At 47.0% G+C, this 19986-nt stretch overlaps 1 protein-coding gene across 3 annotated transcripts in view; it reads left to right on the top strand.

The window, feature by feature from the left end:
• The window catches only part of STAM (signal transducing adaptor molecule), a 117021-nt gene that overhangs the window by 13475 nt on the left and 83560 nt on the right, over positions 1-19986 (top strand). For all 3 annotated transcript variants that reach the window (XM_079772061.1, XM_079772059.1, XM_079772060.1), the window contains exon 2: positions 13653-13737. In XM_079772061.1, the coding sequence (XP_079628187.1) occupies positions 13653-13737 (85 nt within the window). The remainder of the gene's footprint in view (positions 1-13652; positions 13738-19986) is intronic.

The following is a 19986-nucleotide window of genomic DNA, read 5'->3' as shown; positions in this document are numbered from 1 at the left end:
GAGTCTGCAGCAGGTGCAGTGAGGCCAGGGTGAGCGGGAGTGGTGCAGTGCCCGACCTGGGCTCCTCCCTGGCCACCTGCTGCTTCGCACACTACTACATCTCTTGGGGGTTGTCAGACTGCCGGTTTTGGCCTGATCTCCAGAGAAATTTCAATCCAGAGATCAGGCCGAAACCGGCAGTCAGACATCCCCCAAGGGGTCCCGGATTGCGAGGGGGCGCAGGCCAGGCTCAGGGACCCCACTAGTGCACGAATCCGTGCACCCGGCCTCTAGTTTATTTAGAAAGTCACAGAGGTAGAAGTGAGCCAGCTGGGCTCCATGGACTCAGAAAACAAGTTACAGAGGCAAAAGAAGGGCCCTTGGAGCTTAGGAGAAAGAAAGCAGAGACATGCCTAAAGTAAGAAGGCACAGGTGGGGCGTGGAGGAGGTAGAGAGGGGCGTTAGAGGGAAAGAGAGAGGGAGAGGGAGGATGAGGCAGGGGAGAGAGAGAAAGAGGGCACTGGGTCCTTTGTCTCAAGGGCATTTAAGGGTGAGTTTTTCAGGGGAGGATCTCAATAGAATATTCATCAGCTTTTCAGGTGTGTCCTTTCATGTTCGGTGACATCCACTGATTGGTTGGCACTAGGGGAGTCATTGCATCTGGTCCTGATGTCAGCCATGGTATCCCTCTGTTTGGTTTTGCTGGTTTTCTGGGCTTGGAGCTAAAACACAACTGAGGCCTAAATGTTATTTCTAGTTTGATCCAAACTTTGTCTCTCGGGCAACAGGTCATGGCTTTGTTCCTAAGATTATTTTATTTAGGCTAGAACCTCATTGTCCTGAGGGCTTAATGCTTAAGGGTTGTATGGGAGTCACATGAGGTTGTTCTCCAGCCCCTTTGTTCTTCCTCTAGGGATTTCACTACATGACTAGCAACATGCTAGGAGAAGAAAGGTCAGGGGAGGGTCCGAATCATGTAGGACTGGAGCTAGAAGCAAAGCCAGTGTCCAGAGTTTCCATTCTGTGGCGGAGCTGGGTCTGGTGTAGCATCAGGCTAGTCACAGTCCATCAATCCATTGTGCTAAATAACCGGGTTATTTACCACTTGACCAGTCATATGAAAGGTCAAGGGGTCTAAACTGCATGACCAGCCATATGCCAGGAGAGGAAGGGTCACCCTCGGGGGGAGGTCCTTGTTTTCCCAGTTTCTAGGTACCTGGGCCTTTCCATCTTGGTTACATTTTATTGTTCCTACTCTGTTCATGCCTGTCTAACTGCCTGCTACAGTAACACATTGATGTGTCAGGAGGGCGATGCATCCTGAGGGCTCAGATGCTTTCTTATATTTGGGATCCTCCCAGAGCTAGCCCTATGAATCTCTTTATTGCCTGGTTCAGATTTGTATCTTTTCTAATGAAACTAATTGCAAGTGCTTTCCTGAGTTCTGTGAGTTATATAGTGATTTATTGAACCTGAGGGGTTATTGAAGAAATGCATGGATGGCCCTCGTTTGCTAGTGGGAGTGGAGTTCTTGGGTACTGCTGGAATAAGCATACCACTGGAGGGTGAGATGTGGTAAAAGCTTTATTTTCATGGAATTACATCCTTGGGTTTCCAAAGACCCCTCTCCCATAATCCAGTCATGGAAGTTGTGCACGTGGGAATTCAGTAGAGCTAGAAGCAAAACCAGTATCCAAAGTTTCCTTTCCATGTTGGAATTGGGTCTAGTACAGCACTAGGCTAGTTGCAGTCAGTCCATAGCAAGAGGGCCAGGAGCCAAGAGAGCAAACTCCTTTGTTTAGGAGATTAAATATCTCAAATCTTCCTGTGCTTGCAGTGGCCATGACTATTCTAGCCAATGACCTGTTCCCAGGTGTTATTGACAGATAAGTCCCCTCCCTATGTTATCCAGACTTGACTGGGCATGGGTCTATTCTCCCAGCAATCTGTGGGAAATAGACCTGGGGAGTGTTAAACTTCAGCTTCCTGGCAAAGCTGTACAATGACATGCCTATATTATTTGGCCTTTCTTTGCGCCTTTCCAGTTATTCATAGCTAGGTTAAATTACATATTGCAGTTCTGTGATTAGATTTAGTATTTATTGAGCACAGAGACTGAAAGCATGGATATTGAAAGAATTACCCAGAGCAGAAATTGTTATTATTTTCAAGGGATTTACAATATATTGTTGAAGCTTGGATAGCAACAGGTAAATTTGAATCAGTTATCAGTGGCCCCTGCTGAACAAGATTAAATGTTGTTTCAACATTTGGTTTCTAAGTAACCCACTTAATTTTCAGAGTAGAGTTAGTTTCTCTTGTTTTCTTCCTTTCCCTCTACCAAACCATTTTTACATACTGGTTATAGAGCAGTGGTTCTCAACCTTCCTACTGCCGAGAACCTTTAATACAGTTCCTCATGTTGTGGTGACCCCCAACCATAAAATTATTTTCGTTGCTACTTCATAACTGTAATTTTGCTACTGTTATGAATCGTAGTGTAAATATCTGTGTTTTCCGATGGTCTTAGGTGACCCCTGTGAAAGGGTGTTCGACCCCCAAAGGGGTCGCGACCCACAGGTTGAGAACCGCTGCTATAGAGTCTTTTTCTTTTTGTGTCTTTTTCTAAAAGTCCGGCTCTTGCACACAGCCTCCACCATTATCAATGTCCTGCAACAGATAGATAAAGAATATAGAGAGTGGTACATTTGTTACATTTGTGAACCTACCAACATTCATCTTCATATTCAAAGTCCATAGCTTATACTAATGTTCACACTTAGGTTTGGAGAAAGGACTGTATAATGACATGTAGTCAACATTATAATATACAGAGTAGTTTCATTGTCCTACAGATACTCTGTGCTCCACCTATTCATCTCACTCTCCCCCTAACCCTTGGCAACCTCTGATCCTTTTTTAGTGTCTTCATAGTTTTGCCTTTTTAAGAATGTCATATAGTTAGAAACATGCACTATGTAACCTTTTCAGATTAGCTTCTTTTATTTAATAGTATGTATTTAAAATTTGTTTTTTCTTGGCTTGATAGCTCATTTCTTTTTACCATTAAATAATATTTCATTGCCCTGATGTTACCACAATTTTACCTATTTACCTACTGAAGGACATCTTGGTTGCTCCCAAGTTTTGGTAATCCTATATAATAAAAGGGTAATATACAAATTGACCATCACTCCAACACACAAGATGGCCACCCCCATGTGGTCAAAGATGGCCGCCCCCATGTGGACACAAGATGGCCACCACAAGATGGCCAGCAGGGGAGGGCACTTGTGGGCGATGAGGCCAGCAGGGGAGGGCAGTTGGGAGGGACCAGGTCTGCAAGGGAGGGCAGTTGGGGGTGACCAGGCCTGTAGGGGAGGGCAGTTGTGGGGGGACCAGGCCAGCAGGGGAGGGCATTGGGGGGGACCCAGGCCTGCAGGGGAGGGCATTGGGGGGGACCCAGGCCTGCAGGGGAGGGAAGTTGGGGGGGACCAGGCCTGCAGGGGAGGGCAGTTGGGGGTGACCAGGCCAGCAGGGGAGAACAGTTAGGGGTGACCAGGCCGGCAGGGGAAGGCAGTTAGGGGTGACGGGACCAGCAGGGGAGGGCAGTTGAGAGGGACAAGGCCTTCAGGGGAGGGCAGTTGGGGGCGACCAGGCCAGCAGGGGAGGGCAGTTAGGGGTGACTGGGCTGGCAGGGGAAGGCATTTAGGGGCAACCAGCCTGCAGGGGAGGGCAGTTGGGAGCAACCAGGCCTGCAGGGGAGGGCATTTGGGAGGGACAAGGCCTGCAGGGGAGGGCAGTTGGGGGCGACCAGGCCTGCAGGGGAGGGCAGTTAGGGGTGACTGGGCTGGCAGGGGAAGGCATTTAGGGGCAACCAGCCTGCAGGAGAGGGCAGTTGGGAGCGACCAGGCCTGCAGGGGAGGGCAGTTGGGAGGGACAAGGCCTGCAGGGGAGGGCAGTTGGAAGAGATCAGGCCTTCAGGGGAGGACAGTTAGAGGTGACCAGGCAGCAGGGGAGGGCAGTTACAGGTAATCAGGCCAGCAGGGGAGCAGTTAAGCGTTGATCAGGCTGACGGGAGTGGTTAGAGAGTGATCAGGCTGGCAGGCAGAAGCAGTTAGGGGCAATCAGGCAGGCAGGCAGGCTGGCGAGTGGTTGGGAGCCAGAAGTTCTGGATTGTGAGAGGGCAGTCAGGCATCCCTCGAGGGTCCCAGATTGGAGATGGTGCAGGCTGGGCTGAGGGACACCCCCCCCCACACACACACACCCGTGCACGAATTTCGTGCACCGGGCCTCTAGTTATGAATAAAACTGCCAAAAATATCCATGTGCAGGTTTTTGTATGGACGTTTTTCAGCTCCTTGATTAAATACCAAGATGTATTGTAAGAGTATGTTTAGTTTTGTAAGAAATTTTCAAAATATCTTCCAAAGTGTCTGTACCATTTTGCATTTTCACCAGCAATGAGTGGAATTTCTGTTCCTCTGTATTCTCACCAGCATATGCTGATGTTAGTGTTTTAGATTTTGGCCATTCTGATAGGTATATAATTATATCTTCCTATTGTTTTAATTTGTAATTCTCTAATGACATATGATGTGGAGCATCTTTTCATATATTTATTTGATATCTGTGGATCTTCTTTGGTGAAGTGCCTATTCAGGTCTTTTCCCTGTTTTTTTTTTTTTTACTAGTAATTGGATTGTTTTCTTATTACTGAGTTTAAAGAATTCTTTGTATTATTTGGGTCACAGTCCTTTATCAGATGTGTTTGGCAAATAATTTTTCCCAGCCTGTGGCTTATTGTTTCATTTTCTTTTTTTTTTTTTTTTAATTTCTTTATTGATTAAGGTGTCACATATTTGTCCTCATCCCCCCATTCCCATCCCACATCCCTCCCCATGGATGCCCCAACCCCCTGTTGGACTTAACCATTGGTTAGGCTCTTATGCATGCACACAAGACCTTTGGTTGATCTCTCCCCCCTCCCCCCACCCTCCCCTATCCTCCCTCTGAGGCCCGATAGTCCGATTGATGTCTCCTTGTTTCTGGTTCTGTTCTTGTTCATCAGTCCATGTTGTTCATCATTTCCCCTAGATGAGCAAAATCATGTGTCACTAGAGATGTACTTATAAGAATTGAATGTGCGACGAGCAATAATAGTTATGCTGACAGGCAAATGAATCAGTCAGTAGTGAGTTTCTTTCTGGACCAACAGTTCTTTTGAGACCCAATATCAATGTCCACCAGTTCCTTATGAGTATATGTTGGCACTGACCCCTCAGGTCTGGATGGTGGACAAATGGTGGTATTGCAGGTTCGACTCCCTCTGGTTTGGTCTCGGCCGGACCCGGGGCCAGGCTCACCCGGATCCAGGGGCCCACTGCCTCACCCGGATCCGGGGCCAGGCTCTCCCGGATCCAGGGGCCCGCGGCCTCACCCGGACCCGGGGCCAGGCTCACCCGGATCCAGGGGCCCGCGGCCTCACCCGGACCCGGGGCCAGGCTCACCCGGATCCAGGGGTCCACGACCCGGGGCCAGGCTCACCCGGATCCACGGGCCCACAGCCTCACCCGGACCCGGGGTCAGGCTCACCCGTATCCGGGGGCCCACGGCCTCACGCGGACCCGGGGCCAGGCTCTCCCGGATCCAGGGGCCCACGGCCTCACCCGGACCCGGGGCCAGGCTCACCCGGATCCAGGGGCCCAGGGCCTCACCCGGACCCGGGGCCAGGCTCACCCGGATCCAGGGGCCCACGGCCTCACCCGGACCCGGGGCCAGGCTCACCTGGATCCAGGGGCCCAGGGCCTCACCCGGACCCGGGGCCAGGCTCACCCGGATCCAGGGGCCCAGGGCCTCACCCGGACCCGGGGCCAGGCTCACCCGGATCCAGGGGCCCACGGCCTCACCCGGACCCGGGGCCAGGCTCACCCGGATCCAGGGGCCCAGGGCCTCACCCGGACCCGGGGCCAGGCTCACCCGGATCCTGGGGTCCACGGCCTCACCCGGACCCGGGCCAGGCTCACCCGGATCCAGGGGCCCGCGGCCTCACGCGGACCCGGGGCCAGGCTCACCCGGATCCAGGGGCCCGCGGCCCCACCCGGACCCGGGGCCAGGCTCACCCGGATCCAGGGGCCCGCGGCCCCACCCGGACCCGGGGCCAGGCTCACCCGGATCCTGGGGCCCACGGCCTCACCCGGACCCGGGGCCAGGCTCACCCGGATCCAGGGGCCCAGGGCCTCACCCGGACCCGGGGCCAGGCTCACCCGGATCCAGGGGCCCAGGGCCTCACCCGGACCCGGGGCCAGGCTCACCCGGATCCAGGGGCCCAGGGCCTCACCCGGACCCGGGGCCAGGCTCACCCGGATCCAGGGGCCCACGGCCTCACCCGGACCCGGGGCCAGGCTCACCCGGATCCAGGGGCCCAGGGCCTCACCCGGACCCGGGGCCAGGCTCACCCGGATCCAGGGGCCCAGGGCCTCACCCGGACCCGGGGCCAGGCTCACCCGGATCCAGGGGCCCAGGGCCTCACCCGGACCCGGGGCCAGGCTCACCCGGATCCAGGGGCCCACGGCCTCACCCGGACCCGGGGCCAGGCTCTCCCGGATCCAGGGGCCCACGGCCTCACCCGGACCCGGGGCCAGGCTCACCCGGATCCAGGGGCCCAGGGCCTCACCCGGACCCGGGGCCAGGCTCACCCGGATCCAGGGGCCCAGGGCCTCACCCGGACCCAGGGCCAGGCTCACCCGGCTCCAGGGGCCCACGGCCTCACCCGGACCCTGGACCCAGACTCACCCTGACCCAGTTCCCAGACTCACCCGGACCCAGAGGTGCGCAGCTTCACCCGGATCCGGGACCCAGCGGGGTTTCGTCTTCTTGATCCCATTTCCTGTTGGTCCATTCATTCTCAGTAATTCCTTCGGCCATTTTCTCAGAGCTCTAGGGCAGCCGCCGCAGAACTCGTTGGGCGGCGGGCTCGGCGAAGCTCCGGTGTGCCCGGTGCGCGGCGGCGGGCTGGTCCAGGGTGGCTGCGTCGCCCCTTGGGTCTGCAGCGGTAGCCAGTCACCGAGCGTGCGCACCTGGCCGCTTCCAGGGCGTTGAGATTCTTGAAGGACTCGGAGGTCAGCAAGTGCGGAGTCTCCCACCCCTTGTTTCCCAGTGGCTCGTCTGTCCGCGCTCGGCAGCGAGTGGGGCCTTCCCCTCAGCCGGAGACCGCCGGAGGGACTGCGCCGAGCACGTTCCAGGCCGCCACTGTGTCGCCTGAGCCGTAGTTCTTAAAGTGTGATCTTTGGGTCACCGGCATCAGCATCGTCCCGAGTACCCCTCTCTTTTATTCTAGTATTAGAGCATCTGCTCAGTCAGCCCTCCGGTGGTTCTGGATGGTGTCTGCTCTGCTCTCCCGTCGTAGACTCAAAATTGTTGTGGTAGGCAACAATCAGGCTTCCGCCCTATGCCTCCATCTTGGTCTTCCTTTGTATAGTTAAGTCTTGATTGTTGTTGGTGTCGCTGGGAGGAATTGTCCTCCAGGCCGATTGGCTGTGCGGATCCTCTGTGACTATAAAGGAAGAGTTGCTGTGTAGGAGACAGATTTATGGGCCGGGGCTTGGTGCAGCAAGGCTTTGGCGCTCACTGAGTCTGCCTCTAGAATGTGTCCTTTATGTGAGTGGTTGAAATCTGGTGTCATCTCATACCGACCACTAGATGCCCTCGTTTCTGGGTCTCCAATGGTGTGTAGGTCATCTACTACCTGAGACCACTCAGCAGGATTTGCGGCAAAAACTGCAGTTTCCTCCTCCTGTCTGAGCGTCCCTAGAGCAGTCCGACTAGAACCGCAGTTTATCTGGTCAAGCTGCCACAGGGCAGGCCACCCACATGCAAAAGCCGTTGCTTGGAGCCCAGGTGTGCCTGCAAGACGTGCGGGGCGGAGCTGCAAAACGAGCTGGGCGGGTCCCAGGGCGGGGCGAGTCTCAGGGCGGGGCGGGGCCTCAGGGCGCCACCAGACCATGGCGTGGCGAACCGCACTGGTTGCAAGTCCGCTCCTTCTGCCCTCCACGCTTCCAAGCCCCCTCGCTCCGCACTCCAATGCAGCAAACACTGATTGCTGGGCGCGCCTCCGCAAGGAAGTCACTCCCACTCTCCGATCCGAAGGCCGAGAGTCGCGCCTCTCCCCGCAGGCGTCTGGGGCGCTAATCTCCCCTAGGTTTGGAACAAAAGCCACAATTCCCTTCCCCCGACCCACGCGCCTCCGCACCTCAGCTCCTCCAGAGTTCGCTCTTTCCTCTTCTCTCTTAGCTGTAAATCCACCATTCAGCCTGCTCTCCTGTGGTTCTGGGTGGCAGACGCTCTGTGCGCGTGAAGTTCCTTTGTTTAACCTTGAAATTGTTGTGCGCGAAGTTCCCTTGCTCGACTCTGCTGCCCTCCCGGTTCTCCTCTCCCAAAATGGCCAGAGGACCCGAGTGTAAGACAGGAAGTCCTAAGAATCCTCCAAGTCGGTGTTGGCGGTCTCCGGGGCCCCGAGGATCTCAGTGGGGAGCTCGGTCGGGTCGGTGACGCGGGTGGGCCCGTCTCGCAGAAAGATGGTCTCTTCCTTCACCGAGAGCCGCTGCGCCGAGTCCGCGGCTGCCGCCACAGCAGTTGCCGCGGCGCCCACGAGCCCATGGCCCCGGCTGCGGTGCTGGCTGAGAGGAGCAGCCGCCCGGCCTGGGGAGACGCGAGCAGGAGTCGCCGCGCTTGCCAGTCCATCTTTTAGTTTTTTTTTCGGAACTGCCATGCGAGGCAACAGATCAGCCGTTCACCTCCGCCGCCATCTTTTTTTCCCATCTGTTTCATTTTCTTTACAGAGTCTTTCAGACAGCAGAAGTTTTTAATTTTAATGAAGTTCATATTATCAATTATTTCCTTCATGGATCATGTCTTTGGTTTTTGATCTAAAAAAAGTCATTGCCATATAGACCAGTGGTCGGCAAACTGCGGCTTGCAAGCCACATGCGGCTCTTTGGCCCCTTGAGTGTGGCTCTTCCACAAAATACCACAGCCTGGGCGAGTCTATTTTGAAGAAGTGGCGTTAGAAGTTTAAGTTTAAAAAATTTGGCTCTCAAAAGAAATTTCAATCGTTGTACTGTTGATATTTGGCTCTGTTGACTAATGAGTTTGCAGACCACTGATCTAGACTTTATCCTGTGTTATCTTTTAGGAGGGTTTTTTTTTTTAAAGTTTTTATTGATTTTTAGAGAAAGAGGAAGGGAGAGGGAGAGAGAGAAACATTGATGTGAGAGTGAAACATTGATCAGCTGCCTCCTGCATGTCCCCTACTGGGGATAGAGCCTGCAAACTGGGTTTGGCCCTGACCAGGGATCGAACCCGGCAACCTTTTGGTGCATGGGATAACATCCAACCAACTAAGCCACACCGGCCAGGCTCTAGGAGTTTTTTAGGTTGTGTTAAATTTAGACCTATGATCCGTTTTGAGTTTGGAAAAACTGACATCTTGACAATATTGAGTCTTCTATCAGTGAACATGGAATAACTCCATTTCTTTGATTTCTTTCATCGTCAGGGTTTTGTAGTTTTCCTTATATAGGTCCTGTATATATTTTGTTAGATTTATACCTAAGTATTGCATTTTTTTTTTGATCACTAATGTAATGCTAAATGGCATTGTGTTTTTAACTTAAAATTCCACTTGTTCATTTCTGGTTTATATAGAAAAGTAGTTGACTTGTTTTTAGTGAATATAGTTGACAAGTAACATTATGTAAATTTAAGGTGTGCAACATGTTAATTTAGTAAGTTTGATGGTTATACTATAATATTGTTTTCTATTTTCGTTATACTGTGCGTTAGATCTCTATGGCTTATTTACTACTTGTTGCAAGTTTATATCCTTAAACAACATCTGGCTTACCCTCCCAGCAATTGACTTTTGTATATTAATTAATCTTGTATCCTGCAATCATGCTATGATCACTTATTAGTTCCAGCTTTTTTCTTTTTCTTTTCTTTTTTTAATATATTTTTATTGATTTCAGAGAGGAAGGGGGAGAGAGAGAGATGGAAACATCAATGATGAGAATCATTGATTGGCTTGAGCCCACAAGCCAGGCATGTGCCCTTGACTGGAATTGAACCCGGGACCCTTCAGTCCGCAGGCCGATGCTCTATCCACTGAGCCAAACCAGCTAGGGCCAGCTTTTTTCTTTTTCAACAAAAAAAAATATTCTTTTGGATTTTCCATGTAGATAATTGTTACCTGTGAATAAAGACAATTTTATTTCTTCCTTCTTTATCTGTGTACCTTTTGTATTATTTTCTTGTCTTTTTTGTATTAGCTAGGACTTCCCATATGATGGAGTAAAGGTGTGGTGATAGGGGATGTCCTTGCCACAGTGGTAAATGAGAGGTTCGGAATGGGCCAGGGTTGCGCACCTATGACATGAGGCCATAATGTATCAAAAGAAGCTGTTATTTCAGGCACCTGGATGCAGGTGGGCTGAGTCTGAAAAAGGAATCAGCAGAGACTGAAGGGAGAGGCAGGTTTTTATTAATCCTTGCTGGCTGCAAGCCTCTCTGCTGACATAAGGGTCCGGTCCGTCCTTGGTTCCCTCCGATGCCAGGTGTCTTCTGGTTATCTAGCTATGCGGTGCTTGGCTGCAAGCTTTCTGCAAGATATTTGCTAAGCACAATAAGTTTTCTCTGCCCCGTTTTATTCTCTTTAACCCTTTCAGTAAAACTTTCAGTTTCTCACCATTAAATATGTTAGATTTTTGTGGATGTTTTTTGTAATTTTGAAGTAGTTCTCTTATTACTAGTTTCTTGAATAGTATTCATCTTCATTTCACTTATACACAAATGTGCGCGCGTGCATACACACACACACACACACACACACACACACTATCATTTACCTCTCCCTTTGAAGAACTTGTTTTAACATTTCTTGCAAAGGCCACTCTATTGATAATAAATTTCCTCAGTGTTTCTTTGTTTGAGAAAGTCTTTATTTCTCTATTTTTTTAAAAAACATTTTTTATTGATTTTAGAGAGGAAGGGTGAGGGGAGGGATAGAAATATCAATGATGAGGGAATAATCATTGATCGGCTGCCTCCTGCACGCCCCCCAGTGGGGATCAAGCCCACAACCCAGGCATGTACCCCTGACTGGAGTCAAACCCTGGACCCTTCAATCTGCCGGCTGATGCTCTATCCACAGAACCAAACCAGCTAGGGCTCTCCTTTTCTTTTGATGAATAATTTCCCAGGGTACATAATCCTAGGTTAGTGGTTTTCTCTCAACATAGCCATTTCACTCTGTTCCTCTCCTGTTTGCATGGTTTCTGAGACATCAGATGTCATTCTTCTGTTTATTCCTATATAGGTACAGTGTTGTGTTTTTTGTTTTTTCCTTCTGCTGTCTTCTTTTTCTCTATATTCTTTATCTTTGATCTTTTGTAGTTTGAATAGGATATGCCTAGGTATTGTTATTTTGACATTTATTGTTTTTGGTTTCCTCAATTTTTCTAGGACCTGTAGTTTGGCTTCTAATTTGGGGAAGATCTGAATCATTGTTTTAAATATTTCTTCTGTTTTTTTTTTTTTTTTTTTCTTTCTTTTTCCTCTGTATTGCATCTTTTGTAGTTTCCCAGAGTTCTTGGATTATCTGTTTCATTTTTTTTCAGTCACTTTTTTTCTCTTTGCTTTTCAGTTTTGAAAGTTTCTATTGACATATTCGCAAGTTTAGAGATTCTTTTCTCAGTCATGTCCAGTCTACTGTAGAGCTTATCAATGGCATTCTTAATTTTATTCTGTTGTTCAGCTCTAGTATTTTTCTTTGATTCTTTTTTAGAATTTTCATCTCTGCTTACATTGCCCATTTGTTCTTGCATACTGTCTCATTTTTCCATTAGAACTCGTAGCATATTAATCATAGTTTAAAACATTCCTGGTCTGATAATTCCAGCATTCCTGCCATGTCTGAGTCTGGTTCTGATGTTTGCTCCCTCTTTTCAGACTTTTTTGCTTTATAAGTGTGCATTAATGAAAGTTAGACATAATGTACTAGATAAAATGAACACCAGCCCTTAGTGGTCCGGTGGTAAGGTGTCAGTGGGAAAGCATTCTGTATTCCTGTGATTGGGTCTCAGTCTTGTAGTGAACCTCTGCCACTGGAGTGTGAATTTTTCACATGCTTATCAGTATCTCCTGTACCCCTCAGGTGGAACAGGGTGGCCAGAGGGGGCTGGAGTTGGGTTATTTCCCTTACCCGGTGGGTTAATCTCTAATAAAACTCTAGTTGGTTAGGTGCTGGTAAATAGTTTCTCTTGAGAGTAGTGGGTCTTGCTAAGAAGAGAATGCTCTGGTGTCTTTCACAATGATTACTGTTCTCCTTCCTCTGCTGGAAAAACAAAGAAATTTTTCTCTTATGAAACTCACAAAAAAAAAGTGTGGGGGCTTCCCTATGACTGTGTACCTCTGGAGTTTGGCCCTAAACTTGTACACACTTCGGTCCCAGCAATTTGTTACAGTTTAAATTTTCATGCCACTAGTGGTTTCTGGTGATGTTTCTGCTCTAAATTGTGATTCTGTGTATCCACCTGTCTGTGTTTCTAATTTGGGGGGGAAGCAATTTGCTCTGTGGTTTCACCTTTGAGGGATATATGAAAGTTGTTTATTATTTACTTTTTTTGTGCTTTACTTGTTAGAATGGAATGATGACTTACTTCTAACTCCCTTACTTGTTGGACAGGAAACCAAAAGTTGATACCTGTGTCTCAACTATGTCTGGTGTCTCCTTGCCTAGAAAATCTTTGCTTTACCTCCAGAAAACAAACCTTCACTCATTTTTTTTAGGTCGAGGAGAAGTGGTTGCTAAAGCCCTTGAGTAAGAAAGGCAAAGTAGGGACCTGTCTACATTTCAAACAGCATTAACTCTTAACCCATTTACATTTAACTTTAAATCTTCTTTATTCTTCACTCTCAATTTCAGACTTCCTTTTGCTACCAATATTTGAATTTTCTGAGAATTCAGTGGTGTAAAACAGGCCAGTTCTTACATTTTTTTCTTACTGCCAATATACGATCCACCTTTCTTGGTCTTCTACATTGTTATATAGCTTTTGAGGTATTGTTGCTATTATTGCTTCTGATGTTTTCCCTCTCTTGATATCTTTAATTTGTCAAGTTTTTATTTAAGGGAAATATTCAGTTAAAGCTTGTTTTTCTTTTGTTCAATTTCTTCTTATCAGAACCCCAAACCAAAACTAAATAATTAATTTAATTCCCTGAAACATTTTATAGAGATTTGCCTATGTTCCTTCACTGGCAAGTAAAGCTAAGAATTATTTGATAATGAAATGATTTCTTCTTTTTATCTTGATATCTGCAGAGAGAGGTTGACCTGTATATAATTATTTTAAAAAAGAAAAATCATTGGCATATTTTTTATACAAAGTAAAAGCAACTGAAATGTGAATGGGGAAAATAATTGTGATAGGTAATAAAGGTGCTCTTCTTTTTAAAGATGGACTTGAACATCTCACCATCAATCAGACTGCTGGCAATTATTATGATTTGTTGATACTTGATTATACTACAATTTGATGATTTGAGTCTGATTATTTACCCCTTAAAGATTTTTTAAAAATACTATTTCTGCAATTTCTTTTTATAATATACAGAGAAAGCAACTAGTGAGATGAATACTGCTGAAGATTGGGGTCTCATTTTGGATATTTGTGATAAAGTCGGTCAGTCTCGCACTGGGTAAGTATTGCAAAATTTCAAAGAACTTTTATTCATTTGTCCTTTTTATTAATATGAATACAACAAAGATAAGAAGGTGGAACATATTACAATTATAATTTATTTTAAAAGAGAATGTTTTTCCTAGAAGGATTTGAAGAATCATCCTATTTAGGTTACTCCTTATAACCAGTTATAGTAACATGACTGGTAAAAATGTTGCCACTTTAATTAATCACTCTTTCTTCCTGAAATCTAGCTTTTTTTCACTTGATTTTTCAAGTCATTAGGGTTTTCTCAGTTACAAAGTTTGATGGTCATTTCTGAGTTCTTTTCTTTGTCACATCTGCAACATACTACCACCCAACTGATCAATGACTACTGAAAGAGGCACTTAAGGGAAGTAGAACCTTAAACTTTTTGGCATATGGGCTTTTGGGAAACACAACTTTCAAGCAGTTCAGTGAGCAGATTAACTGGTATATATATTAATGATTTTCTTATTCCTGGGCTAATAATGTCTAGGTATTAGCAGCCTTACCCAGACATGTTGTCTTATTCATGTACTTTCATGTGAAAAATATTAGGGAGCACTATTGCATTATACTTGATTCTGGTGATCTTAACCTCTGATGTACCTTCTTTTGGCTGTTGTTCTTTCCCTTCTAAATATAGATAGTTTCTTAAACTCTTTTTGATTTAATTTTTTCCCTTAGCATCGTTTTCTTTTCTAATATTTTTTTTCTTTTAAAATCTGACAACTTCCAGGAAACATGTATTTTCAGCTCTAATTTTGTACCCAATCACTAGTTCTGTGGACACAGCATTATCTATATACTAGAGGCCCGGTGCATGAAATTGGTGCATGGGGGGTGGGGGGTGGGGGTGGGTGTCCCTCAGCCAAGCCTGCACCCTCCCTAATCTGGGATCCCTCTCACAATCCGGGACCGCTGGCTCCTAACTGCTCACCTCCCTGCCTGCCTGATCGCCTCTAACTGTCTCCCCCGGCCGGCATGGTCGCCCCCAACAGCCCCCCTCTGCTGGCCTGGTCGCCCTAACTAACCCCCCTGCTGGCCTGGTCACCCCCAACTACCCCTCTGTTGGCCTGGTCACTCCCAACTCCCCCTACCTGCTGGCCTGGTCACCCCTCACTGCCCCCCTTGCCTGCCTGGTCGCCCCCAACTGCCCCCCTCTGCCGGCCTGGTCACCCTAACTGCCTCCCCCCCGCTGGCCTGGTTGCTCCTAACCCCCCCCCCCCCCCGGCCGGCCTGGTCGTATCCAACTGCCCCCCTGTCAGCCTGGTTGCCCCCAACTCTCCCCACCCGCTGGCCTGGTCATCCCCAACTGCCCCCCCCTGCTGGCCTGGTTGCCCCCAATTGCCCTCATTGCCGGCCTGGTTGCCCCATGCAGTCTGCTGTTTAGTCATTTGGTCATCTCTCACTAATCCCCCTTGCTGGCCTGGTCGCCCCACGCAGCCTGCTGTTCAGTTGTTTGGTCATCCCTCACTAACCCCCCTGCTGGCCTGGTTGCCCCATGCAGCTTGCTTGCTGTTCACTTGTTTGGTCATCCCTCACTAACCCCCCTGCTGGCCTGGTTGCCCCATGCAGCCTGCTTGCTGTTCAGTCGTTTGGTCGTCCCTCACTAACCCCCCTGCTGGCCTGGTCACCCCATGCAGCATGCTGTTCAGTCGTTTGGTCGTCCCTCACTAACCCCCTGCCGGCCTTGTTGTCCCACAAAGCCTACTATTTGGTTGTCCATCCTGTTGTTTCTGTCGTGATGGCTCCTGGCTTTTTATATCCTATCTAATAATAGACAAATATGCAAATTGACCATACTTCCGACACACCCACAAGCCACGCCCACAAGCCACACCCACCATCCAATCAGAGCGAGTATGCAAATTAACCCAAACCAAGATGGCTACAGCCACAGAGAGCAAGGTTTCCCAGGTAACAGAGGAAGCCAAGCTTTCTGCCGGCCGTTGCAGGCCTAAGCCTCCACTCAAGCTACAAAGTTTCAATTATAGAAGGTAAACAAATTCAAACAAATGGCGGCAGAATGGAGCTTGAGAGAGCAGGCCAGGGTTGCCGCCGGCAACAGGGGAAGCAAAGCTTTCCGCACACCCTGGCCGGGACCACCTGCTTAAGGCAACAAAGTTTCAATTATAACCCCAACAGAAATGGCTGCCAGCCTCGGAGGGAGCCCCAGGCTTGGCTCCGCTCCAGGCTACAAAGTTTCAATTGAAGAAGGAAAATAAATTCCAGATACCAGGGCCTCCCCTTGGGTTGCCAGGGGGCGTGGCCCGCCTGCAAACCACCACAGGCCCCTCGCTCAGGCCACCCCACGCCCCAAGGGAACCCCACCCTGATCAGGGACACCCTTCAGGGCAAACCAGCTGGCCCCCACCCCTGTACCAGGCCTCTATCCTATCTAATAAAAGAGTACTATGCAGATTGATCATCACTGCAACACACAATATAGCTGCCCCCATGTGGTCAAAGATCCTGCCCCCATGTGGATACAGGATGGCCACCACAAGATGGCCAGCAGGAGAGGGCAGTTGGGAGGCACCTGGCCTGCAAGGGAGGGCAGTTGAGAGGGACCAAGCCTGCAAGGGAGGGCAGTTGGAGGTGATCAACCCTGCAGGAGAGGGCAGTTAGGGGTGAGCAGGCCGGAAGAGGAGGGAAGTTGGGGGCAAACAGGTTGGCAGCAGAGTGGTTAGGGGGTGATCAGGCTGGCAGGCAGAAGCGGTTAGGGGCAATCAGGAAGGCAGGCAGGCAAGCAGTTGGGAGCCAGCAGTCGTGGATTGTGAGAGGGATGTCCGACTGCCCGTTTAGGCCCGATCCCACCGGGCCTAAACGGGCAGTCGGACATCCCTTGAGGGGTCCTAGATTGGAGAGGGTACAGGCTGGGCTGAGGGACAACCCCCCTCTCCGTGCACGAATTTCGTGCACCAGGCCTCTAGTATTATATAAAAGGCTAAGTGACCAACTGTCCATCCGACCAACCGGCCGGTACATATGACGTGCACTGGCAATTTAAAAATGAACGTTGACTTGCTCATGCGCGATACATATGAAGTTCTTGCTGGCGCCAGTCACACACAATGCCAGAATGTATCTGAAGACCAACTATTGGCACAACGTGCCTCTGAATCTGAAATTAATTAATTTCCTTTCAATTGCACGAATCCGTGCACTGGGTCACTAGTTTCTGGATAGTCATCTGTATAAGCCTTAATCCTGCCCATCTGTAAACCTGACCTTGTGTCTCTTTTATCTTTAAACTTACTTTCCCTCTTTTGTTTCCTGTTTCTGTTAATGAAAAATTATTCTTGTATTTGCACTTAAAACCTTAGTTTCTGCCACATTTATTTTGTTACCCAACTCTGTAAATCTGCCTCCATAATATCCCTCAGAATGTTGGTGTTATAAAGTCTTCTTAGTTAAAATCTTGAACTTGGCCAAATCATTCAGGAGCAGTTTTTCTTCAAGTCCTTGTTACCCCTTCACTTTAGCCTTTTTAGGCCCCTACTGTGCTCTCTTTGCCAGGTTCCCAAAAATGTGGCTTTCAGAGCTGGCCTTATCCATGCCCTTTATTGTATTTATTTTTAGTATACGAAGTCTTGTTTTTCCTGACCTTGTAAGTTCCTTAATATAATTGAAATTTAAGTAGCTACTTTGTGCTACACATCTATTCCTTTTTCTGTATTTCTATTGCCCCCCTCCCCCGCTTACTTGAGATATTCTTTACCATGCCTAGATTTGTGGCATTTCTTTTCACTTCCATCTGCACCATTCTTTTCAACTTAAGCTTTTCAACCTTAGTTTGGTGTTGTTAGTCATTTTATTCCTTCAGTATGGAATAGTTTCTTCTACCACTTCCTATCTTTGTGTCTCATATCCTTCCAGACCCAATATAGGTATTATTTCTTCAACAAAGCTTTTCCTTACCCCCTTTACTGAAAATCATATTATGGTCCTCTGAATCCTTAAAGCACTATACCAAAAACTATTCTTACTTGTTTTGCCTTTTAAAATAGTAGTTTATATTTATTTAGTAGACTTAGATTTATAGAATGAAAGGTTCGTGGATTTTTGTTATACAGAGGAAAAGAAGCAAGTTAGCTTAGTGGTTGAGAGCATGGATTTGGGGTGAGACTGCCTGGGTTCAAATTCTAGCTGTTACCCCCTAACTATTTATATTGGGTAAGTAACTTACCTTTCTAGTTTGTAACAAAATGAAAATATTATCTTCTTCATAGAGGGCTTGTTTTGAGTATGTGCCAGGTACTATTATAAACAGTACATATACATAGTATGTATGTGTTTACATATATATATTTATAAACACTGTAGTGTTTATAATAATACCTGGCACATAGTTAAGTGGGTACACCTCTGCTTCTTTTTTATTAAAGTCATATTTTGTGACAGTTTGTTGAGGAGTATCAACCTAGCCCCATCCCTGTATATTTTGAAGATAAAACTTTTATCTAGCATTTCAGTACCTGAGTTTTCACTCAGTTGGTTTTCTTTTTATCTTTACTCTGGTGTCTTCCTATATTATAGATATTTTTTATGATAATTTGGTTAGTTGCTTGACATGAAAAGACAAACTAGTTTGTCTAGAAATAATGCATATTTTTCTAGTTAAAAATAAATTTTTAATTCTTTGGAAATTCTGTATGAAGTACAATAAAGATGAAGAGATCAATTTCTTTTTTCTTCATGTTAACATTATCGTACTAGAAACATTCATATTTTATGTTATTTCTTGTGATGGGAACTTCTAAGATCAACACTCTTAGCAACTATCAAATATACAATATAGTATTGTAACTATACTCACCATGCCATATAGTACATCCTCAGAACTTATTTGTCTTATAACTAGAAGTTTGTACCTCTGTTCTCTATTTCTGTTAGTTATATTCCACATATTAGTGCGATCATGCCGTATTTGTCTGCTGATTCATTTCACTTAGCATTAATGCCCTCAAGGTTCATTCACATTGTCCACATATATTTAAGATGTACTAATAGTTTTAAAAAACTCTTTTATTTGTCTTTTAAAAAAATCCAGTATCAATAGGTTTAGACACATGCTCATTTTTTTATATTTTTCAAATTTAGACAACATACTTTAGTATATTCCTTAATATTTCAGTTATCCTTTGGGGATTTTAATTGACATTATGCTAAATCTATACATTTACTTAGGCAGTATTTTCAGCTTTGCTAATTTAAATAATGAGGGGTGGTTCTATTTGTCCTTCATTTTTTCCCCTTTCTTTTTCCTTTTTCTTTTTTTCCTTCCACTTATTTTTTATTTTTGCTCTCTTGACAGTTATGGCTCCCTATTTCCTTTAAATCAGGGGTGGGAAACATCCAGCCTGAGGGCCGTGTAAGGCCCGCAAAAGCATTTGGTCTGGCCCTGCCAAGGCATTAGGGGTGAGTTAATTAAATGTTTGACCAACTACAGCAGGCTAATTTTTAAATTAATAATTTTGTATGGCCACAAATCCTATATAATAAAAGGCTAATATGCAAATCGACTGAACAGCACAATGATCGGTCCCTATGACATGCACTGACCAAGAGGGGCAGACGCTCAATGTAGGAGCTGCCCCTTGGTGGTCATTGCGCTCCCACAGTGGGAGCGCCACTCAGCCAGAAGCCAGGCTCACGGCTGGTGAGCACAGTGGTGGTGGCGGGAGCCTCTCCCGCCTCTGTGGCAGTGCTAAGGATGTCCGACTAACGGCTCCCAGACTGCGAGAGTGCGCAGGCCAGGCTTAGGGACCCTCCCCCCCCCCATCAACAAGTGCAGAATTTTGTGCACCAGGCCTCTAGTGATGTTATAAATATCCAACTGGCCCTTGGCAGAGAAAAGGTTGCCCACCCCTGCTTTAAATCCTTATTATTTATTTGTATAAATGTAGTATTTCTTTACAGCTTTTGTTAATAACGAATTGTTTGAGAAGGATTAAATAATAATTGTGATATCATTCTAATATTATTGAAGTTTTTTAAAGTCAAACCTCAATATTTATTCTTGTGTGTGATTTCTCTTTAAGAATGTTTTACATAACCATCAGGACCACATTTTGACCTTTGCTTTCCTGGGTCCTTTTCTCTATTAAAAAACTGTAAAAATATTTTATGATCGTATTGTTGTAAAGACAAGTATATTATACATTAAAACATTTTCTTTTATCTATAAGTTCTTTATTTTCTTTTAAAAAATTAAAACATTTTTGTGTACCCCTAA

The sequence above is a fragment of the Cnephaeus nilssonii genome (genome assembly GCF_951640355.1).
Source record: "Cnephaeus nilssonii genome assembly, chromosome: 1".
Classification (NCBI taxonomy): domain Eukaryota; kingdom Metazoa; phylum Chordata; class Mammalia; order Chiroptera; family Vespertilionidae; genus Cnephaeus; species Cnephaeus nilssonii.
The sequence above is the reverse complement of the archived record's forward strand: the minus strand, read 5'-3'. Positions and strand labels throughout refer to the sequence as shown.